This window comes from Anomaloglossus baeobatrachus, chromosome 1 (assembly GCF_048569485.1).
Source record: "Anomaloglossus baeobatrachus isolate aAnoBae1 chromosome 1, aAnoBae1.hap1, whole genome shotgun sequence".
Classification (NCBI taxonomy): Eukaryota; Metazoa; Chordata; class Amphibia; order Anura; family Aromobatidae; genus Anomaloglossus; species Anomaloglossus baeobatrachus.
In genome coordinates this window covers 817,783,082-817,804,146 of record NC_134353.1, presented here as the reverse complement: position 1 = coordinate 817,804,146, position 21,065 = coordinate 817,783,082, and the positions used below count along the sequence as shown (strand labels likewise).

Genomic DNA, 21,065 nt, shown 5'->3' with positions numbered 1-21,065 from the left:
CTTTATGTACCATTGATCCGTCCGTAGGTGACGCAGATGCTAATGATTGGATTGCGTCCATTATACTTGTACTGGACCTCCTTCCGCCTGTATCAGGGGAGTATTCCCCGCTGGCAGAAAGGCATCAGTATACCTTTAACAGGACAAGGAGTGTGTTCCTTAACCACTCCAGTTTTCAGCCCACTGTGTCCAAGCCCACAGCCTGTCCTGTCAGACCCCAAAGCGGGGTTCTGCTGCCTGTTTCCCCCTCCCATCAGAGGTGGTCAAGGAGTGAGCTCATTCGCCAAGGGTGGTCCCTCCGGTGTCTAGACTTTCAGCCCGGATAGTTGTATCAGTGGCTGACGGCACCTCTATAAGGATCCCACGGTACATTAATTTTGTACTGGACCTCAATCCGCCGGAGTTACCTTGCCTAGGAGAACACAATGGGTGTTCCTTAACCACTCCAGTTTTCAGGCCACTGTGACCAAGCCCAGGGTCCGCTCTGACAGTCGCTTCCCATGAAGCGTGATTCTGAGGACTGTTTTTTCCCTGTCCACCAATGGTGGTCAAGAAGTGGGCTCATTCATCTCAGGTGGCTCAGCCCGGACCGTTATGTCAGTGGCTGATGGCTCCTCACTTAAGGTTTTGCGGTCCGCCCGGTTGTCCTTCTGGCCAAATCTGTATGGGGGCGGCAGGAGCTTCGTTCTCCTCAGCTTTACAGCAGTGCGGTTTTTTTGTAGCCTTCTCTGCTTCTCTAGAGGAGATGCATTCCCTCACAGGGACTCTAGGCCCGAAACGGTTGCCTGAACTTCCAGACTTCAGTCTTTTCATCCTATGCCATGTCTGCCATGCTGGACACCGCACGGCGGTGGCCTTGGCTACTTCCCTCGCTATCCGCAGGCTCCTGTGGCTTCGGAAATGGAAGGCAGATGCCTCTATAGAAGTTCCTTGCTGGGCTCCCTTTTGTGGGACCAGTCTCTTCGGAACCAACTGGATGAAATTAAGGAAGCTCTTGGCGGGGAGAGTTCTTCCTTGCCACAAACCTAAACCAGGGAACCTGTCCAGGGCAGGAATCAGTTGAGGTTTCGGTTGTTTCCGTTCCTCCATCTGATCGTTCTCTAAGCCCCCGGCCTCGTCCTCTAGCTCGGCCAAGGTTCATAGACCCAAATGGCGCTCGAAGCTGCGTCTTCAGAAGACCGCAGGAGATGCTGCCACTGAGTCAGCTTCCTCCGAGCTATCTAGCCACACCAACAACCTCCTTGGTCGGTGGCAGGCTCTCTCCACTTGGCGACGTATGGTTTTAACACGTCTTCGTTCAGTGGGGGCGGGATTATATCTCCCATGGCTACAGGATGGAATTCTATCCACCCGCCAAACAGATTTTTTTCTGTCAACTCCCCCCGGCTCCAAGGCCGCCGCCTTCTCACAGGCCGTGGCATTTCTTGCAGGCCAATGGAGTAATTGTACCGGTTCCCGACTGGGAACGGTTCTGAGATTTTTGCTTAAATCTATTCCTAGTCCCCGAAGAGGGCGGTGCCTTCCGACCTGGATCTTTAGCTTTTCAAGCATGGTCAGGTGTGGCGTTTTCACATGGAGTCTCGGTCTTGTTCCGTGTGTTTTTCACCGGATCAATCAAGAACCCAAGGAGATTCCCTAGCAGCCATCGGCATCAGAGATGCCTATCTGCAGGTGTCAATCGCAGTTTCACACCAGCGTTGGCTACGTTTTGCAATCGGAGTGGTCCAATTCGTGGCTCTTCCCTTGGGGTTAGCCATGGCCCCTCGAGTATTCTCATTGGGGCAGCTGTGATTAGGGTCCTGCACCTCTAGGGATTGGCAGTGATCTTTTGCCCTGGACGGTCTTCTTGTCGGGGCTTCATCCAGTGCAGACTCTTAGCAGAGTGCTTCGCTCACTCTCGCCACTCTAACCAATTCGGGTGGCTTGTCATTCTGTCCAAGTCCACTCTGACTTCGAACCAGAGGTTCCCAGGGACGCAATTCGAGACTCTGTCGGCACTTGTGAAGCTGCTCTTAGTCGAACAGTAGTCCCTCCGCTGGCGGTCGACGTCGTTCTATCAGACACCAAATACAGGTGCTGGTCAGATGGTGGCGTCAATGGAAGCGATTCCTTGCCCAGTTTCTCCTGCGTCCTCTGAGACTGGATGTTTTCCGCTGTACAAGCGAACTTCCTCCTTCCACGGGGTGGTGGCTTCGCCACTGACCAGGGGCTCGTTTCAGTGGTGGCTTCGGCCACTCTGTCTCAGGGACGCTCCTTCCTGGCCCCGTCCCGGGTGATCCTCACCAGGATGCTAGTCTATCCGCCTTGGGAGCAGTATATCTCCACCGTGGAGCGCAGGGCGCTTGGACTCTGTCCGAATCAGCCCTCTGGATCAATGTGCTGGAAATCAGAGCTGTATTTCTAGCTCTCTAAGCCTTTCACCATCTGTTGGCGGCTAGGCACATTCGAGTCCAGTCGGACAACGTGACAGCGTTTTCCTACATCAACTTCCAGGGCGGGACACTCAGCCGCCTGGCAATGTTGGCGGCTCAACGCATTCTTCAGTGGACGAGGGACTCCTAGTCCACCGTATCCGCAGCCCACATCCTAGATGTGAAAACTGCGAGGCAGACTATTTCAGCTGTCCAACCGTGGTCCACGATCCTCAGGTTTTGCGGCAGACGCACTGGTTCATGTTTGGTCCCAGTTTCGTCTCTTTTACGTATTTCACCCTCTAGCTCTTGTCCAGAGTCCTGCGCAAGATCAGTAAAGAGGGCCGTCGGGTCATTCTCATACTCCAGACCGACCCAGGCAGGCTTGGTACCCTGACCTGCTCCTTCTGTCCGTTGGGTTGCCATGGCATCTTCCGTACCGTCCAGACCTTTTCTCAAAAGGTCCGTTTTTTCCGCCAGAATTCTGGACTCTCAGATTGACGGCGTAGCTCTTGAGTCCTGGATCTTGACGACTTCTGGTATCCTTCCTGAAGTCATCTCCACTATGACTCGAGCTCCAAAGTGTCCTTTGACCTTTTTGGCCTTGCCGACCCTCCTGTCCCTTCCACAGTCCGGTCTACAGCTAGGACTATCCCTCATTAAGGGACAGGTCTCGGCTCTGTCAGTGTGTGCCAGCGGCGTATCGTCCGGCTGGCTCCGGTGCGCTCCTTCAAGGGCGCATCTCACATCATTCCGCCTTTCCGGCGGCCTATGGAGCCCTGGGACCTTAATCCGGTCCTCACGGTTCCCGGAAACCCCCCTTTGCGCCTCTTAGGGAGGTTTTTTTGTTTCATCTTTCACAGAAAGTAGTCTTTCTAGTGGCCATAATTTCTCGCCAGAGAGTTTTGGCTGCACTCTCTTCGGAGTCACCCCCTTTTTTGGTCTTTTTCATCAAGACAAGGTGGTCTCCGTCCGACTCCGGATTTTTTCCCTAGGGTGGTTACTGCTTCCACCTTATCCGGGGCAATTTTCCTGCCTTCCTTTTGTCCGGCTCCTGTTCATCGCTTTGAGGAAGCGTTGCATATCCTGGATCTGGTGCGGGCGCTCCGGATCTATGTGTCTCGCACCGCCGTTATTAGGCGGTGCACCTCTCTCTGGTGCTGACCGCTAGTCAGCGTAGCGGTCTCTCGGCATCTAAGCCGACCCTGGTTCGTTGGCTTAGGTCGGCCATTTCCGATGCCTACAAGTGTACTCAAGTGCCTTCCCCGCCGGGGATCAGGGCACACTTGATCAGACCTGTCGGTGCCTTTTGGGCTTTCAGGCACCAGGCTACGGCTCAGTAGGTCTGTCAGACTGCAGCTCGGATTAGTCTGCATACTTTTTCGAAGCACTACCCAAGGCATGCTCATGCTTTGGCAGACGCGGGCTTGGGCAGACGCATCTTTCAGGCGTCTGTCGCCCATTTGTGAAGTTAGGTTTCGCCTGCTTCTCAGTTGTCTGTTTATTCCCACCCATGGACTGCTTTAGAACGTCCCATGGTCTGGGTCTCCCATAGGAACGTTAAAGAAAAAGAGAATTTTGTTACTTACCGTAAAATCTTTTTCTTGTAGTTCCGTCATGGGAGACCCAGCACCCTCCCTATTGCCTTTTGGCAGGTTTCTTGTTCCGTGTGTCTTTACCGGCTGTTGTTGTTGTAGACAGAGGTTCCGGTTCTTCCGGATTTTACTCTGTCTCTTCTTGTGGGTGGATGTCCTCCTTCAGCTTTTGCACTAAACTGGCTAGGACTGGCTAGCAGGGGGTGTATATGCTAGGTGGGAGGAGCTACACGTTTTGAGTGTAGTACTTTGTGTGTCCTCCGGAGGCAGTAGCTATACACCCATGGTCTGGGTCTCCCATGACTGAACTACAAGAAAAAGAATTTACGGTAAGTAACAAAATTTCTCTTTTTTTCTCGTGTTTTTTTTTTTTTTATTTTTTTGCGCCCATAAATTTTAAATGTGTTGAAGTACACTATATAAAGTTGTATTTCCCATATATTCAGCACATGATCTGAATGTCAGGTTTGTAATAATGAATTTGTTTCTATTTTTTCTGTTTAGAGTGACAAAGATGACGCTTTGGATCTATTAATTGATTCTCTGGGGGGTCCGGGCGATGTGCCAGAGTCTCCAAAGTTCACCGGTCCAGAAATCACTGTACGTATTTAGCCCAGCTTGTTGTCTTCTGCTTTGTGTCAGTAGGATAAGTTCTGTCTAATCTGATAGTGGCTAATTCTTGCTTTTAAGTTTCTCTATTTTTCACACTTTGGCCTTATATATCAATACTTTTAGTATTAATTCTGTGCAGTAAAGCTCATATCAGTAAATGAGGCCTATAGGTCGCCAACAAGGAGATCCAATATAGTGAGGAGCCCTTTGAGAATTACCTGGCCCAAGCAGAAACTAAAGCATGGACAATCTGGTGACTTCTTAGCTACATGGACTTTGTTGCACACAGACCTGAGAAGTTTTTTTTCCTGATCGCTACATGGAATGGTTTGCACCAAAATAGATGACAGCAAAAATGCGTGTGAGCTATAGTGATAAAGAAGTCTTTGTAAGGCTATGTGCGCACTAGAAATTGACTTTTTCTCACGGAAAATCTGGACCCTCTTAAAGAACCTGCACCTGCGTTAACAAAAACACACCAAAGCCGCAACCAAATCCGCATGCGGTTTGGCCGCGTTTTTTCCACAGATTGGTCCCTGCAGAGTTTTACTATGATCTATGGCAAAAACCGCAGGTACATGCGGAAAAGAAGTGACATGCTCATTAATTCCGCAACGGAAATTCCGCGGGTAAATCCGCAGGTATAAAAAAAAAAACTTAGTGTGTGCACAGCATTTTTTTATGCCCATAGGTTTTGCTAGGGAATGACTGCATCAATGTTAGACACATTCTCTGCAGCAAATCTGCGGTAAATCCGCAGCGTGCGCACATAACCTCACATGCATCTTTGCTGCATTAACTGCCAAAACCTGCTCTCTTGGCAGTGAAAGCGCTGTGTTCAAACTGTGTTTTGCAACGCTTACGCTCTGTTTTGTTGCAGAATATGTGTCCTCTGTTAACCGTACATGTTAATAAAATTAGTTTTCTTTTTCGCTCCTAATTGGGAGACCCAGACAATTGGGTGTATAGCTATTGCCTCCGGAGGCCACACAAAGTATTACACTTAAAAGTGTAAGGCCCCTCCCCTTCTGGCTATGCACCCCCAGTGGGATCACTGGCTCACCAGTTTTGTGCTTTGTGCGAAGGAGGCAACACATCCACGCATAGCTCCACTATTTAGTCAGCAGCAGCTGCTGACTATGTCGGATGGAAGAAAAGAGGGCCCATACGAGGGCCCCCAGCATGCTCCCTTCTCACCCCACTTCATGTCGGAGGTGTTTGTTAAGGTTGAGGTACCCATTGCGGGTACGGAGGCTGGAGCCCACATGCTGCTTCCTTCCCCATCCCTTTTTACAGGGCTCTGGGTGAAGTGGGATTCTATCGGTCTCCAGGCACTGAGGCCGTGCTCCATCCAGCCCCTGGTATCTGCTGGACATGGAGCGGAGTATCTTCAGGGACATGGCCCTGCTACATGGAGGTACTCTGTGTCCCTGTGGGGACCGCGCAGACACACGGCAGCACTGCTGGGTGTGTTAGTGCGCCAGGGACAGCGGCGCTGTCCGCACTAGTGCCATCGCACACCACAGCGTTGCTGGGTGTGTTAGTGTATTGGGTGACTACCGCGCTAACCGCCGCTGCCGTTTTTATTTAAGGCGCCGCTGGGATTTGTGGTGCGCCGGGGACTTCCGCGCCGGCCAGCACTGATATGCCGGCCGCGCTTATTAACTCGAGTCCCCGGCTTCTGGGCCTAGTCTCCCTTCGTTACCGCCCACAGGCCTGACAGTCAGGGTAGGGGCGTGACGCTGCATAGCACAGCAGCGCTGAGAGCTGGAGTATGTTTTGCATACTCCACCCCTCTCACTGTGTGCACTGTGAAACCGGATTCCCGCACTTTCTCAGGCACGCCCACGGCTTCCTTCTCTACACAGGACGCCGGCAGCCATTAGTGTCAGTTTCTGTACGATACAGAGACAAGTGTGGAAGACCCTGGAATTCTGATAGTCACACAATCGCTGCAACAGGCGTTAAGCAGCACCTGTGGTGCTAACCCCACTAGTGCAGAAGTGCACTTTTAGATATGCTTGTACTATATACATTGCACTGTTTGGTCGCACGTTGTATATACCCTCCTGGATTGTGCGGAGGAGTTATCAGCATATTCTCTGTGTAAAACAAAGGTGCAGAACCACATGTTTTTCTATGCAGCCGGTACAGCATGTACGGCTATACGGCCGGCAGGTTACATAGACCCCCATTGTATCCAACTCAGCCGGAGTCTCTGCTAATGGCCAGAGGATGAGGACGGTGTCTGCAGTATTTACTGACAGATTTTCTGAGACTATGGCTATGATACTAGAAGCCTAGCAGTCCGGACATGTCTCTCACAACATGGGCACTGTTGAATCATTGATCCATGGCCCCCCTCAGTGTGAACAACTAACAGCTCCGGGAATGTCACACGCATCCCAGAGTCACGGCTCTGCACAGACGTCAGTCCCAGACAGCCTAAGCGGGCTCACTATGAGCGGCCCTCGGTTTCATCAGGGTCCTAGCAGAAGGACTCTCTGTGTAATGAGGCGGAAGTAGCGGCTCAGGATTCTGATCCTGAGACCGCTCTCAATCTGGATACACCTAATGGTGACGCCATAGTGAATAATCTTATAGCGTCCATCAATAGAATGTTGGTTATTTCTCACCCAGCTCCTCCAGTGGAGGAGTCAGCTTCACGTATTTTTCTGGACCACTCTGCCTTCAGAGAAGCAGTCCAGGAACACCACACTTATCCAGATATGCGCTTCTCCAAACGGCTTAGGATACACGTTATCCCTGCCCCCTGACGTGGTCAAGGACTGGACCCAGTGTCCCAAGCGGCATCCTCCAATCTCCAGGCTTGTAGCTAGATCCATAGTTGCAGTGGGAGATGGAGCTGCACTTAAAGATGCCACTGACAGACAGATGGATCTCTGGTCTAAATCCATCTATGAGGCTGTCGGCGCACCGTTGGCTCCAGCATTCTCACCCTTGGGGCACTCCAAGCTATTTCAGCTTGTCTTACACAGATTGACACGGTTACACGTACATCTGTGCCGCAGGTGGCATCCTTAACCTCTCAAATGTCTGCATTTGTTTCTTACGCGATTCAGGTTGCCCTAGACTCTGCGAACCGTGCGGCAGTAGCCTCCGCTACTCCGTGTTTTTAAGCAGAGCCTGGTCTGCTCGTTAAGTGAATGGAAGGCAGATTCTGCTTCCAAAAAAGGGTGCTTAACCAGTTGCCTTTTTCTGCTGACCGACTGTTTGGTGAGCGTTTGGATGTAACCATTAAACAGTCCAGGGGTAAGGATTCATCCTTTCCTCAGCCCGGACACAACAAACCCCAACAGAGCAGGAGGCAGTCGGGGTTTCGGTCTTTTCGAGGCTCGGGCAGGTCCCATTTTTCCTCGTCCAATGTGGACTCAAAAGGATCAGAGGAGCTCAGATTCTTGGCGGGCTCAGTCACGCCCAAAAAAGAGACAGTCTGAAAACCCGCTTCCAAGGCGGCTTCCTCATGACTTGCGGCCTCCTCTCTCCGCATCCTCGGTCGGTAGCAGGCTCTCCCGCCTTGGCGATATTTAGCTGCCATAGGTCAATGACCGTTGGGTGTGAGACATTCTGTCTCACGGGTACAGGATAGAGCTCACTTCTCGTCCTCCAACTCGATTCTTCAGAACTTCTCCACCTCCCGGCCGAGCCGCTGCTCTTCTGCAAACAGGGTGCACTCTATAGGCAGAAAGAGTGATGACCCCCGTTCCTCTTCAGGAACAAGGTCACGGTTTTTACCCCAAATTATTTGCGGTGCCTATAAGAACGGGCCGTTCCGTCCCGTTCTGGATCTAAAACTGCTCAGCAAGCTCGTGGACACCAGGCGGTTCCGGATGGAATCCCTCCGCCATGTCATCGCCTCAATGTCCCAAGGAGATTTCCTAGCATCATTAGGCATCAAGGATGCTTATCCACACGTGCCGATTGATCCAGAGCACTAGCGTTTCTACGCTTCGTTATAGGAGACGAACACCTTCTGTTCGTAGCTCTACCTTCCGGCTAGCGACAGTCCCACTGGTCTTCGCCAAGGTCAGGGCAGCAGTAGTCACAGTCCTGCACTCTCAGGGTCACTCTGTGATCCCATATTTAGACGATCTACTTGTCAAGGCACTCTCTTAGGAAACATGCCGACACTGCCCGAACGTTGCGCTGGAGACTCTCTAGAGTTTTGGGTGGATCATCAACTTTTTAAAGTCAGATCCGACCCCGACCCTATCGCTAACATATCTAGGCATGGAGTTTCATACTCTCTCAGCGATAGTGAAGCTTCCGCTAGACAAACAGCATTCACTACGGGCTGCAATCTCTTCTTTAAGAACCAGTCGCACACATTAAGACGCCTCATGCACTTCCTACGTAAGATGGTAGCAATGGAGGCAGTTCTTTTCGCGCAGTTTCATCTGCGTCCACTACAATGTGACATTCTCCGCCAATGGGACGGGGAGTCGACCTCCCTCAACAGAGTCGTCTTTCTTTCTCAGGCGGCCAAGGAATCTCTACGGTGGTGGCTTCTTCCCACCTCATGGTCAAAAAGAAGGTCCTTCCTATCCCCATCCTGGGCGATAGTTACGACAGACGCGAGTCTATCAGGGTGGGGAGCAGTTTTTCTCCACCACAGCGCTCAGGGTACGTGGACTCAGCAAGAGTCCACCCTTCAGATCAATGTTCTTGAACACAGAGCAGTGTATCTTGCCCTACAAACCTTCCAACAGCAGCTGGAAAGCAAGCAAATCCGACTTCAGTCGGACAACTCCACAGCGGTGGCATACATCAACCACCAAGGAAGAACGCGCAACCGGCAAGCCTTCCAGGAAGTCCGGCAGGTTCTGATGTGGGTGGAAGACACGGCATCCACCATATCCACAGTTCACATCCCAGGCGTGGAAAACTAGGAAGCTGACTTCCTAAGTCGCCGGGGTGTGGCCGAAAGGGTATGGTCTCTTCACCCGGACGGGTTTCAGGAGATCTGGCGCCGCTGACAGAGGCCGGACGTCGATCTAATGGCGTCACGGCACAACAACAATGTGCCAGCTTCATGGCACGGTTTCACAATCATCGAGCTCTGGCGGCAGACGCCTTAGTTCAGCATTGGTCGCAGTTCCAGCTACCTTATGTGCCACCTCTGGCATTGTTGCCCAGAGTGCTGCATTAGATCTGGACCGACTGCGGCCGCGCCATCCTCGTCGCTACAGATTGGCCGAGGATGTTGTGGTTCCCGGTTCTGTGGTGCCTCACGGTAGGCTAACCGGGGGCACTACCAGACCAATCAGACTGGCTGTCTCAAGGGCCATTCTTCCATTTGAATTCTACGGCCCTCAACCTGATGGTGTGGCTTTGAGTCCTGGAACCTAGTGTCGTCAGGATTACCTCAGGACGTGGTTGCCACCATGAGACAGGCTAGCATACCAACGTCCGCCAAGATTGACCACAGGACGTGGAAGATATTCTTATCTCGGTGCTCGGCGCAGGGTGTTTCTCCCTGGCCGGTTGCATCGTCTGTTTCCTTCCTTCCTGCAATCTAGGTTGGAAAAAGGGTTGTCGCTCAGTTCCCTTTAGGGACAAGTCTCAGCGCTATCTGTATTTTTTCAGACACGACTTCCTCAGGTACGCACGTTCCTACGGGGAGTTTGTCTTCTCAGCACTCCGTACAGGCGGCCGTTAGAGCCCTGGGATCTGAACAAGGTTCTAATTGCTCTCCAGATGCCGCCTTTCGAGCCTTTGAAAGAGGTCTCCCTTCCCGCTTTTCTCGGGAAGTGGCCTTCTAGTAACGGTCTCGTCTCTTAGGAGAGTTTCCGAGCTAGCAACGCTCTCATACAAATCTCCCTTCCTGGTCCTTCACCAGGACAGGGTAGTTCTGCGTCCGATTCCGGAATTTCTCCCTAAGGTGGTATCCCACTTTCATATCAATCAGGATATCACCTCACCTTCTTTGTGTCCTCGTCCAGTCCATCAATTTCAGAAGGATTTGCATCTGTTGGTTCTGGTGAGAGCACTCAGGTTCTACTTCCCGCATGGCGCTCCTGCGCCACCCGGATGCACTCTTTGTCCTTGTCGCTGGTCGGCGTAAACAGTCGCAAGCTTCTGAATCCACCCTGGCTCGGGGGATCGAGGAACCAATTCTTGAAACCTACAGTTCTACTGGGCTTCTGGTTCTCTCAAGGCTGAAGGCCCATTCTACCAGAGCCGTGGGTGCATCCTGGGCATTACGGCACCAGGCTACGGCTCAGCAGGTGTGTCAGGCACCTACCTGATTGAGTCTGCATACTTTTACCAAGCATTTTCAGGTGCATACCTACGCTTCGGCAGACGCCAGCCTAGGTAGATAGGTCCTTCAGGCGGCGATTGCCCACCTGTAGGAAAGGGCTGTTTGACGGCCCTATCACGAGGTATTCTTTTACCCACCCAGGGACTGCTTTTGGACGTCCCAATTGTCTGGGTCTCCCAATTAGGAGCGAAAAAGAAGAAGGGAATTTTGTTTACTTACCGTAAATTCCTTTTCTTCTAGCTCCAATTGGGAGACCCAGCACCCGCCCTGTTTTCTCGGGGTTTTTCTGTTTTTTCGGGTACACATGTTGTTCATGTGGTATGGTTCAGTTCTCCGATGTTTCCTCGGATTGAATTGGTCTTTAAACCAGTTATTGGCTTTCCTCCTTCTTGCTTTGGCACTAAAACTGGTGAGCCAGTGATCCCACTGGGGGTGTATAGCCAGAAGGGGAGGGGCCTTACACTTTTAAGTGTAATACTTTGTGTGGCCTCCGGAGGCAATAGCTATACACCCAATTGTCTGGGTCTCCCAATTGGAGCTAGAAGAAAAGGAATTTACGGTAAGTAAACAAAATTCCCTTCTTATTCGCCAAAACTACTTAAAAAAAAAATGCAGACAAAAAACACCATTGCATTTTTTGCAACTTTCTTTTTTTCTTTTACTCATTTGCTTTGTATATGTGCAAAAACACAAAAAGAATTGATGTGCTACAGATTTAAGAACTCTGCCGCTCTTGTGTTCAGTGAGACAGAAAAAATAAGTGTCTGCATGAGTTTTCTGAAATCATATAACGTTTCCTCTTTTTGTAAGAAGCAGCTTTTATTTTGCATTACAAAAAGCAGCAAAAAAGGCTATGTGATATCAGCTTTGTACCAACATCAGATATTTCAATACTTTTTTTTTTTTTTTTTTTTTTTGCAGGACGTCACAGCCACATCCGAATACTTGGAAGAGCTAGGAAAGAGAGAAAGCACAATCCCTCCCGAGTACAGGCACCTGCTGGATGTAAGTTCTGCTTTTGGTGAAAAGCTTTTGCTCAAAGTTTTTGTGAAGTATTTTCAACGCAAAAAACATTGTTGCCTTCATTATAGGGTAAAGGAGAAAAACCAGCACCTCCTCCTCCAGAGGAAGCCACAAAGGTAAATAGTTTCTATTGGATAATCAGTTGTCTTTGCTTGTTGACAACAAAAACTGAAATGCAAAAATAAGTCTGAACCCAGTCATAGGTAAACTGTCTCTTTTAAATGGAATCTGTCTGCAGGGTTTTGCTGTGTCAACTGAGAGCAGCTTAATGTGAGAACAGAGAGCCTGATTACCGGGATGTATCACTCATTCACAGTATGCTGTAGTTTCAATACAATCAGTGTTTTATTAGCAGGAGATTATCAGTAGAGGACTAAAGGTACCGTCACCCATAACGAGATCGCTAGTGAGATCGCTGCTAAGTCACAGTTTCTTGTTATGTGTGACACCTACCAGCGATCAGGCCCCTGCTGTGTGATCCTTAGTTGTTGCCGAATGGTCCAGGCCATTTTCTTCAAAGGCGATGTCCTGCTGGGCAGGACACATCGCTGTGTTTGACACTGTGTGACAGAGTCCTAGTGACTGCTGAGATCGTTATACAGGTCGCTACTGCGACCTGTATTGTTCCTGCATCTCTGGTAAGATCTGACTGTGTGACATCTCACCAGCGACCTCCCAGCGACTTACCAGCGATCCCTATCAGGTCGCATCGTTTTCGGGATCACTGGTAAGTCGTTGTGTGTGACTGGGCCTTTAGTCTCAGTTGCAGGTATGTCAGGCTAATCTATGTAACCTCATTCCCACCACTGATTAGCATCTTGCTGACAATGTACAGTGTACACAGGAATCTGCCTGTTGGATGGGTGGGGGGGCTATACACAGAGCAGGAGACTAAAGACCCCGTCACACTAAGCAACATCGCTAGCAACATCGCTGCTAACGAACAACTTTTGTGACGTAGCAGCGATGTTGCTAGTGATGTTGCTGTGTGTGACATCCAGCAACAACCTGGCCCCTGCTGTGAGGTCGTTGGTTGTTGCTGAATGTCCTGGGCCATTTTTTAGTTGTTGCTGTCCCGCTGTGAAGCACAGATCGCTGTGTGTGACAACGAGACAGCAACAACTGAATGTGCAGGCAGCAGGAGCCGGCTTCTGCGGAGGCTGGTAACCACAGTAAACATCGGGTAACCAAGAAGCCCTGTCCTTGGTTACCCGATATTTACCTTCGTTACCAGCGTCCGCCGCTCTCACTGTCAGTGCCGGCTCCTGCTCTGTGCACATGTAGCTGCATGACACATCGGGTTAATTAACCCGATGTGTGCTGTAACTAGGAGAGCAGGGAGCCAGCGCTAAGCATTGTGCGCTGCTCCCTGCTCTCTGCACATGTAGCTGCAGTACACATCGGGTAATTAACCCAATGTGTGCTGTAACTAGGAGAGCAGGGAGCCAGCGCTCAGTGTGCGCTGCTCCCTGCTCTCTGCACGTGTAGCTGCGTGCGCTGGTAACCAAGGTAAATATCGGGTTGGTTACCCGATATTTACCTTAGTTACCAAGCGCAGCATCTTCCACGCGGCGCTGGGGGCTGGTTGCTGGTGAGCTCACCAGCAACTCGTGTAGCGACGCTCCAGCGATCCCTGCCAGGTCATGTTGCTGGTGGGATCGCTGGAGCGTCGCAGTGTGACATCTCACCAGCGACCTCCTAGCAACTTACCAGCGATCCCTATCGTTGTTGGCATCGCTGGTAAGTTGTTTAGTGTGACTGGACCTTTAGCTCTGCTACATCTACATAAGACAAAACAGGGATTCTATGAAAACTACACCAAGTAGTCCAGTATGTGACACACAGCTGGACTTAAGCTCTAGGCTCCACATTATGCTATTCACTAAAAACCTGCTGACAGATTCCCTTTAATTCCCTCCACCAATATCTTAGCCACCTGCTCTCACTTTTTGGCAGCCACACCTGAAGGGCCTTGTAGGACTTATGAATATTCTGCATATATTAAGGACATCCATTACTTCACTTCTGATTTGTGAATCTCTACAAGTAAAGCATGTAGGCCTCCAGTTTATTAACAGTGCACAGAAACACCGGTGTAAGGGGCACCTAATTAATGCACCTATTTAATGAATTTGGTGCACCTTTCAGCTGCTGTGCACCCCCCACATGTGTTACTCTGGGCAGGATCTACATTTGTCGTTTGCTCTTGGCTACACCTCAATGTTTCTGAGCTCTGCCCACTTCTTGAAACACTGGTGGGGATGCCCTAAACACCAAAATTCACAATTTGAAGTTTGATAATAAATGTGTGACTTTTCAGCCAGATTTACGCTCGAAATATTTTGTAATATATGTGACATTGGTAATTGATACTTTTCCTGTGTTTCTGCAGAGCATGGGAGATGACGACCTTGTTGCAGCATTTTCTTCTGATTTTGCCAGTTGTCAGGCACCTCCCGATGAAAAGAGACCGAAACTAGAAGAGGTAACAGCAACCATCTCTAGTAATGGATTGTCTCATGTGCACTGTCCTCACCTACATGGCTGAGCAATGGGCCTATTGCCTGTGCCAGATCACACAGTGTGTCCCTATGTTCCCATACTGTGACACTATAGCACCATATTACCGATATATTCTACCTCCCGCTTGCAGCAGATTACACTACCTGCGAATATTTGTTAGCATTTTATTTTACTTGTTTCTTTTTCTGTTTCAGTATTTACTTCATAAAAGCGGCTAATTCTATATAATTATGTTCAATGATTAGTAGATAAAATTCGTTTTTTGCCTCGGACTTGACCTGAACCCCAATGTAAGTCACTAATTGGGCAGTTCTGGCCTCTGCCCACATGTAGCCAGCCATAAACAGATCACTTCCGGTGGCAAGTCAGCAGAGGTTTTCCATTTTTTTTTTTTTTTTTTTGTTTGGTGCACACTACATACGATCATGGTGTTGTTACCTCCTGTACGGGTTGATCAAACACTGCAAGCAGCTCGCGCTGGACCGAGCACCGAGTGTACCCGAGCACAGCGTTGCTCATGTGAGTGGTTTTCAAACATGAAGCACCAGAACTCGGAATGTGAACTCTCTTATTTATTTTGTAACGTCTGTTAGGTATGACCTTGAGTTCGCTCATCTCTAATGATGAGTACAAGGAAGAAAATTTACTTATTCAGGGACCATTTTTATTATACAGCGCCTTACATGTTGCATCATTAGGTGGCCTCAAGACTAATTTTTAATTTATCTTTAATGTACAGAAAAAAGCAGCAAAACCAATATCCTCCTCGTCAGCTGCTCCTGTACAGTCCAGCTCTGTGGTAAGAATATGAGACGCCACACATTACTTTCCTTTCATGAAAAATAAAATAAGAGTATGCACACATCATTTTCAGAAAGCAAATGAATGCACATGGCATATATCCATTGCAATGTTAGTGTAGCGTGGTGCAGGGTGGTAGTTGTGGGCGAGGTAATCATCTGTCACACGCCAACACTCTACATTACATTGAAGATCCTGGCTGGGTGTGTGGTGTTGCCCTCCGGAGGCGATACATATTTGCAGGCTGCATGTTGCTGATGGATTTGGCCGGCCAGGACCAAATAGTGCACAGTTCATTAAGAGAGACCACAAGTTCCTAAAAAACATAGTTTTATCGAACATAAACTTTGTTCCCTCTCTTTAGGACACCCACGGTCATGCAGCTCTGCTGCTTTTCAGACCTGAGGTCTCTTTCTGTCACAGGCTGGACCCTAACTGATGTTCCCACAGAAACTGTTCCTCTCCCTGAGCACTAGCTCCTCCTCTATAGGCTAATCCTAAAATCCCATCTGTGTGTTGCTGGGCAGATTTAACCTTTCAAGTTCAGACCTATAACTCTTAGGGTGCGTGCCCACGATCAGTGTTTGCTCCATACAAGCATAGTGGACTGGATTTCATGCACACTGTGCTTGTTGTTTATAGACTGCAGCATGTCAATTGTTTGCTGCGGAATCACATGCATCTTCCGTAGGGAGAACACAGCGAGGAGACCGCAGCGCACCGAACCCAGATCGTGGGTACAAGCAGCTGCGGTCTCCTACGGAGGAGATGCGCAGCCCCACAGGTCAGAACCCGCTGCGTCCAGGATGCAGTACATACAATTTAAAAAAAATAAATAAAAAAATACCAGTGGGAAAACCACTGCAAAGTAAGGCTATGTGTGCACACTGCAGAACATTTCTGGACCTTAAAAACTGCACCTTCTGGCAAAAAAATGCACCTCTGGCCATAAAACGCATGCGTTTTTACCGCGTTTTGGTGCGTTTTTGGTGTGTTTTTGACCTTGCGGGTTTTTTTTAACATTGTCAATGCAAAAAACACAGGGGGAAATGCAGAAAAGTAGTGACATGCTGCTACTTTTTTTTTCAACCAAAACTGCAGGCAAAAAAGAAGCAACGTGCGCAGTCTTTGATTTCTCATCGACTTTTCTGGTAAGGTCATACATGCAGTTTAGGACCACAAACTGCACCCAAAACTGCACCAAGAACACAGCAAAAAAAGCAGCGTGTGCACAAGGCCTAAAGGTGTAAAAAAACAAACAAACAAAAAGAAAACAAAAACAAAACTTCAGAATAAACACTGCCTGCGTTTTCCTGAACCATCAAGAAAAAAATCCCAGTTTGTACTTCAGGGTCTAAAAGGCATCATGTGCACAAACCCTAATGATGTTTTTTAAAAGTCTTTGTCATGTTGGGTGTGAGGGTATCCGCCATCTTCCACAATTGGCAAGAAGGCAACCTGTAGCAGAGAAAATAAGCCAGGTTTATTCATATGATGACTGATTTAGATATCTATTTCTTCATCGTTCCTATGGGAGACCCAGACCATGGGTATATAGCTTCTGCCTCCGGAGGACACACAAAGTACTACACTAAAAAGTGTAGCTCCTCCCTCCGAGCATATACACCCCATGGATAACCAAATATAGCCAGTTCAATGCTTTGTGTTCAGGAGGCACACATCCACACATGCATTCTCATCTGATTTTTGATTTTAAAGAGTTTGAAGAAAAGCGGGTCCAAGCCTGGACCCCCGGCATGTCCCTTCTCACCCCACTGTGTCGGCGGTGTTGTTAAGGTTGATTTCAGGGCTGGAGCCTTACATGCCGCGCTCCTTCACCATCCCTCGGGCTCTGGCTTGAAGTGGGAGCCAGTACGGTTCTCACTGCCTTGCAGGAGACCGGTCACCATCCGCAGCCCTTTCAGAATCCTGCCGGACGGAGCACTCATCCCTCAGGGACCTGGCCCTGCGTCTCACAAGCTAAGTATTTGAGACGTTATTGTCGGGGGGGTCCCTTGCACTTTATTGTGGGGAGAGTGTGTTATTTTAACTTTTGTGAGATTTCCGGCCGGTTCTCTGGTTTTCACCTGAGAACCGCGCCGAGGGTGCCTGCGCGCCGGCCGCATTGTAAAATTTAGGCCCCGGCTTCGCCTGAGGCCTAGTTTCGTTTTTACTTCCCCTGCATGTCAGTCATGCAGAGGGACAGTGCGGCTCCGCCCACCGGCCGTTCGGCACAGGGGAGGACACTCCTCTCTGAGGAGATGTTTCCCTCCCCTGTATATCTCCTTGGCCCTCCAGATCCTGCTCTTTGACTAGGCCCCGCCCCCTCTCCTCGCTCCGGCGCCATTTTATCAGCGTTCTCACACTGATCGGCGCTGGCTGCAGCATCTCTGCTAATCTGTCTGGGCGTCCGAGCTGTGGGATCCGGAGGGCACACAAACAGTCTGGTAAGCCACAACCTCCGGTTGTGGACCTTCTTATACACTCTCTGGGGGTCATTCTGGCTCAGAGCCCCCACCTCAGCAGCATGTCTCACACTAGGAGCAAGGCTGCAAAGGCTGTACTCAATATGCACTGCATGTAAGCTCGTACTGCCTGAACCGAGCACATATCCACATTGTGATGCCTGCTCTAACATGGTGGTGCCTCAGCCTGGAGTCTCCCCAGTGGTCCCTCCGGCTGCTCCGGCCCCGGTGGCTGAACCCCCGGCTTGGGGAGAATTCTTCTCTAAGTCTATCTCCCAGTCCTTTGCCGACTCCATGGGAGAGTTGTCCCGGACTCTGCTGAGCATGCATCAGCCCCCTTCTCAGGGCGCCTCTGCTGCTACGGCTCGCTCTGCAGAGCTCACAGAGGATTCTTCATCTGCTCCCAGACCCCGTCCTCCTAAAAGGAGACGCAGGGTCCCCTCTCCTTCCTCGTCCCGCGGCTCTGATTCACGAGCTGACTCGCAGGACGAGGAGAATGTCTTTACTGGGGGCTCTGACGCTACCTCCATGTTCCCCATTGATCTGACCGAGGGTGACGCAGATGTTAGTGATTTGATTGCGTCCATTAATTCTGTACTGGACCTCAATCCGCCAGTATCAGAGGAGCAACCCTCTCTGGCAGAAAAGCACCAGTTTACCTTGCCTAAGAGAACAAGGAGTGTGTTCTTTAACCACTCCAGTTTTCAGGCCACTGTGACCAAGCCCAGGGCCTGTCCTGACAAACGCTTCCCAAAGCGCGGTTCTGATGACCGTTTTCCTTTTCCACCAGAGGTGGTCAAGGAGTGGGCTCACTCACCAAAGGTAGACCCTCCGGTGTCTAGACTCTCAGCCCGGACAGTTGTATCAGTGGCTGATGGCACCTCACTTAAGGATCCCACTGACCGCCAGGTTGACCTTCTGGCCAAATCTGTATATGAGGCGGCAGGGGCCTCGTTCTCCCCATCTTTTGCAGCAGTGTGGGCTCTCAAGGCCATCTCTGCTTCTCTGGAGGAGATGCATTCCCTCACTAGGGACTCCATGCCTGAAATGGTTGCCTTAACTTCCCAGGCTTCAGCCTTTTCATCCTACGCCATGTCTGCCATGCTGGAGGCTTCTCACCGCACTGCGGTGGCTTCGGCTAATTCCCTCGCTATCCGCAGGATCTTGTGGCTTCGAGAGTGGAAGGCAGACGCTTCTTCAAAGAAGTACCTTGCTGGGCTCCCATTTGCTGGGGCCAGGCTGTTCGGTGAACAACTGGATGAGATTATTAAGGAAGCTACTGGTGGGAAGAGTACTTCCTTGCCACAGACTAAAACCAGGAAACCTGTCCAGGGCAGGAACCAGTCGAGGTTTCGTTCCTTTCGTTCCTCTAACTGGTCGTCCTCTAAGCCCTCGGCCTCGTCCACTAACTCAGCCAAGGACCAGAAGCCCAACTGGCGCACGAAGCCGCGTCCTCAGAAGTCCGCAGGAGCTGTTGCCACCAAGGCAGCCTCCTCTTGACTATCTGGCCGAGCCAGCAACGTCCTTGGTCGGTGGCAGGCTCTCCCACTTTGGCGACGTGTGGTTTCAACACGTCTCCGATCAGTGGGTGCGGGATATCATCTCCAACGGCGACAGGATAGAATTCTCTTCCAGCCCACCAAACAGATTTTTTCTGTCAACTCCCCCCTGCTCCAAGGCCGCCTTCTCTCAGGCTGTGGCATCCTTGCAGGCCAACGGAGTAATTGTACCGGTTCCCGCCCGGGAACGGTTCAGAGGTTTCTACTCAAATCTCTTCCTAGTCCCCAAAAAGGACGGTTCCTTCCGGCCCATCCTGGATTTCAAGCTTCTCAACAAGCATGTTCAGGTGCGGCATTTTCGCATGGAGTCTCTGCGATCAGTCATTGCCTCAATGACCCAAGGAGATTTCCTGGCATCCATCAACATCAGAGATGCCTATCTGCATGTGCCAATTGCAGTTTCACACCAGCGTTGGCTACGTTTTGCAATCGGAGAGGAACATTTCCAGTTCGTGGCTCTCCCCTTCGGGTTAGCCACGGCCCCTCGAGTATTCACCAAGGTCATGGCAGCAGTGGTTGCGGTTCTGCACCTCCAGGGGTTGGCAGTGATTCCTTACCTGGAGGACCTTCTAGTCAAGGCTTCATCCAGTGCAGACTGTCAGCGGAGTGCCTCGCTCACTCTCGCCACTTTTGTTCAATTCGGGTGGCTTGTCAATCTGCCCAAGTCCACTCTGACCCCGACCCAGAAACTCACGTACCAAGGGATGCAATTCGAGACTCTGCCGGCACTTGTCAAGCTGCCCTTAGTCAAACAGCAGTCCCTCCATCTGGCGGTGCGCTCTCTGCTGAGGCCCCGCCGTCATTCCATCAGGCACCTAATGCAGGTGCTGGGTCAGATGGTGGCGTCAATGGAAGCGGTTCCCTTTGCCCAGTTCCATCTGCGTCCTCTGCAGCTGGACATTGTCCGCTGTTGGGACAAGCGGACCTCTTCCTTGCACAGGTTGGTGGCTCTGTCGCCACAGACCAGGGGCTCTCTTCGGTGATGGCTTCGGCCCCTCTCTCTGTCTCAGGGACGCTCCTTCCTGGCCCCGTCCTGGGTGATTCTCACAACGGATGCCAGTCTATCCGGCTGGGGAGCAGTATATCTCCACCACCGAGCACAGGGCACTTGGACTCCGTCCGAATCAGCCCTCTCGATCAATGTGCTGGAAATCAGGGCTGTGCTCCTAGCTCTCGTAGCCTTTCACCACCTATTGGCGGGCAAGCACATTCGAGTCCAGTCAGACAACGCGACAGCGGTTGCCTACATCAATCACCAGGGCGGGACTCGCAGCCGCCTGGCAATGTTGGAGGTTCAACGCATCCTTCAGTGGACGGAGGACTCCAAGTCCACCATATCCGCAGTCCACATCCCAGGCGTAGAAAACTGGGAGGCAGATTATCTCAGCCGTCAAACCGTGGACAGCGGCGAGTGGGCTCTGCATCCGGCAGTGTTTCGGTCAATCTGCCGCAAGTGGGGCACTCCGGAAGTGGATCTAATGGCATCCCGGCACAACAACAAGGTCCCGGTTTACGTGGCTCGCTCCCAAGATCAGAATGGAGGGCCGTCGGGTCATCCTCATTGCTCCAGACTGGCCCAGGCGAGCTTGGTACCCAGACCTGCTCCATCTGTCCGTAGAAGTGCCGTGGCATCTCCCGGACCGCCCAGACCTTCTCTCACAAGGTCCGTTTTTCCGCCAGAATTCTGCGGCTCTCAGATTGACGGCGTGGCTCTTGAGTCCTGGATCTTGACGACTTCTGGCATTCCTCCTGAAGTCATCTCCACTATGACTCGGGCTCGGAAGTCTTCCTCA

The 21,065-nt window shown here is 50.8% G+C and overlaps 1 protein-coding gene across 9 annotated transcripts in view; it reads left to right on the top strand.

Annotated features, from left to right (window-relative positions):
• The window catches only part of CAST (calpastatin), a 330,646-nt gene that overhangs the window by 245,948 nt on the left and 63,633 nt on the right, over positions 1–21,065 (top strand). For all 9 annotated transcript variants that reach the window (XM_075325071.1, XM_075325072.1, XM_075325075.1 and 6 more), the window contains 5 exons: positions 4,511–4,606; positions 11,823–11,906; positions 11,993–12,040; positions 14,317–14,409; positions 15,187–15,246. In XM_075325071.1, coding sequence (XP_075181186.1) covers positions 4,511–4,606; positions 11,823–11,906; positions 11,993–12,040; positions 14,317–14,409; positions 15,187–15,246 — 381 coding nt within the window. The remainder of the gene's footprint in view (positions 1–4,510; positions 4,607–11,822; positions 11,907–11,992; positions 12,041–14,316; positions 14,410–15,186; positions 15,247–21,065) is intronic.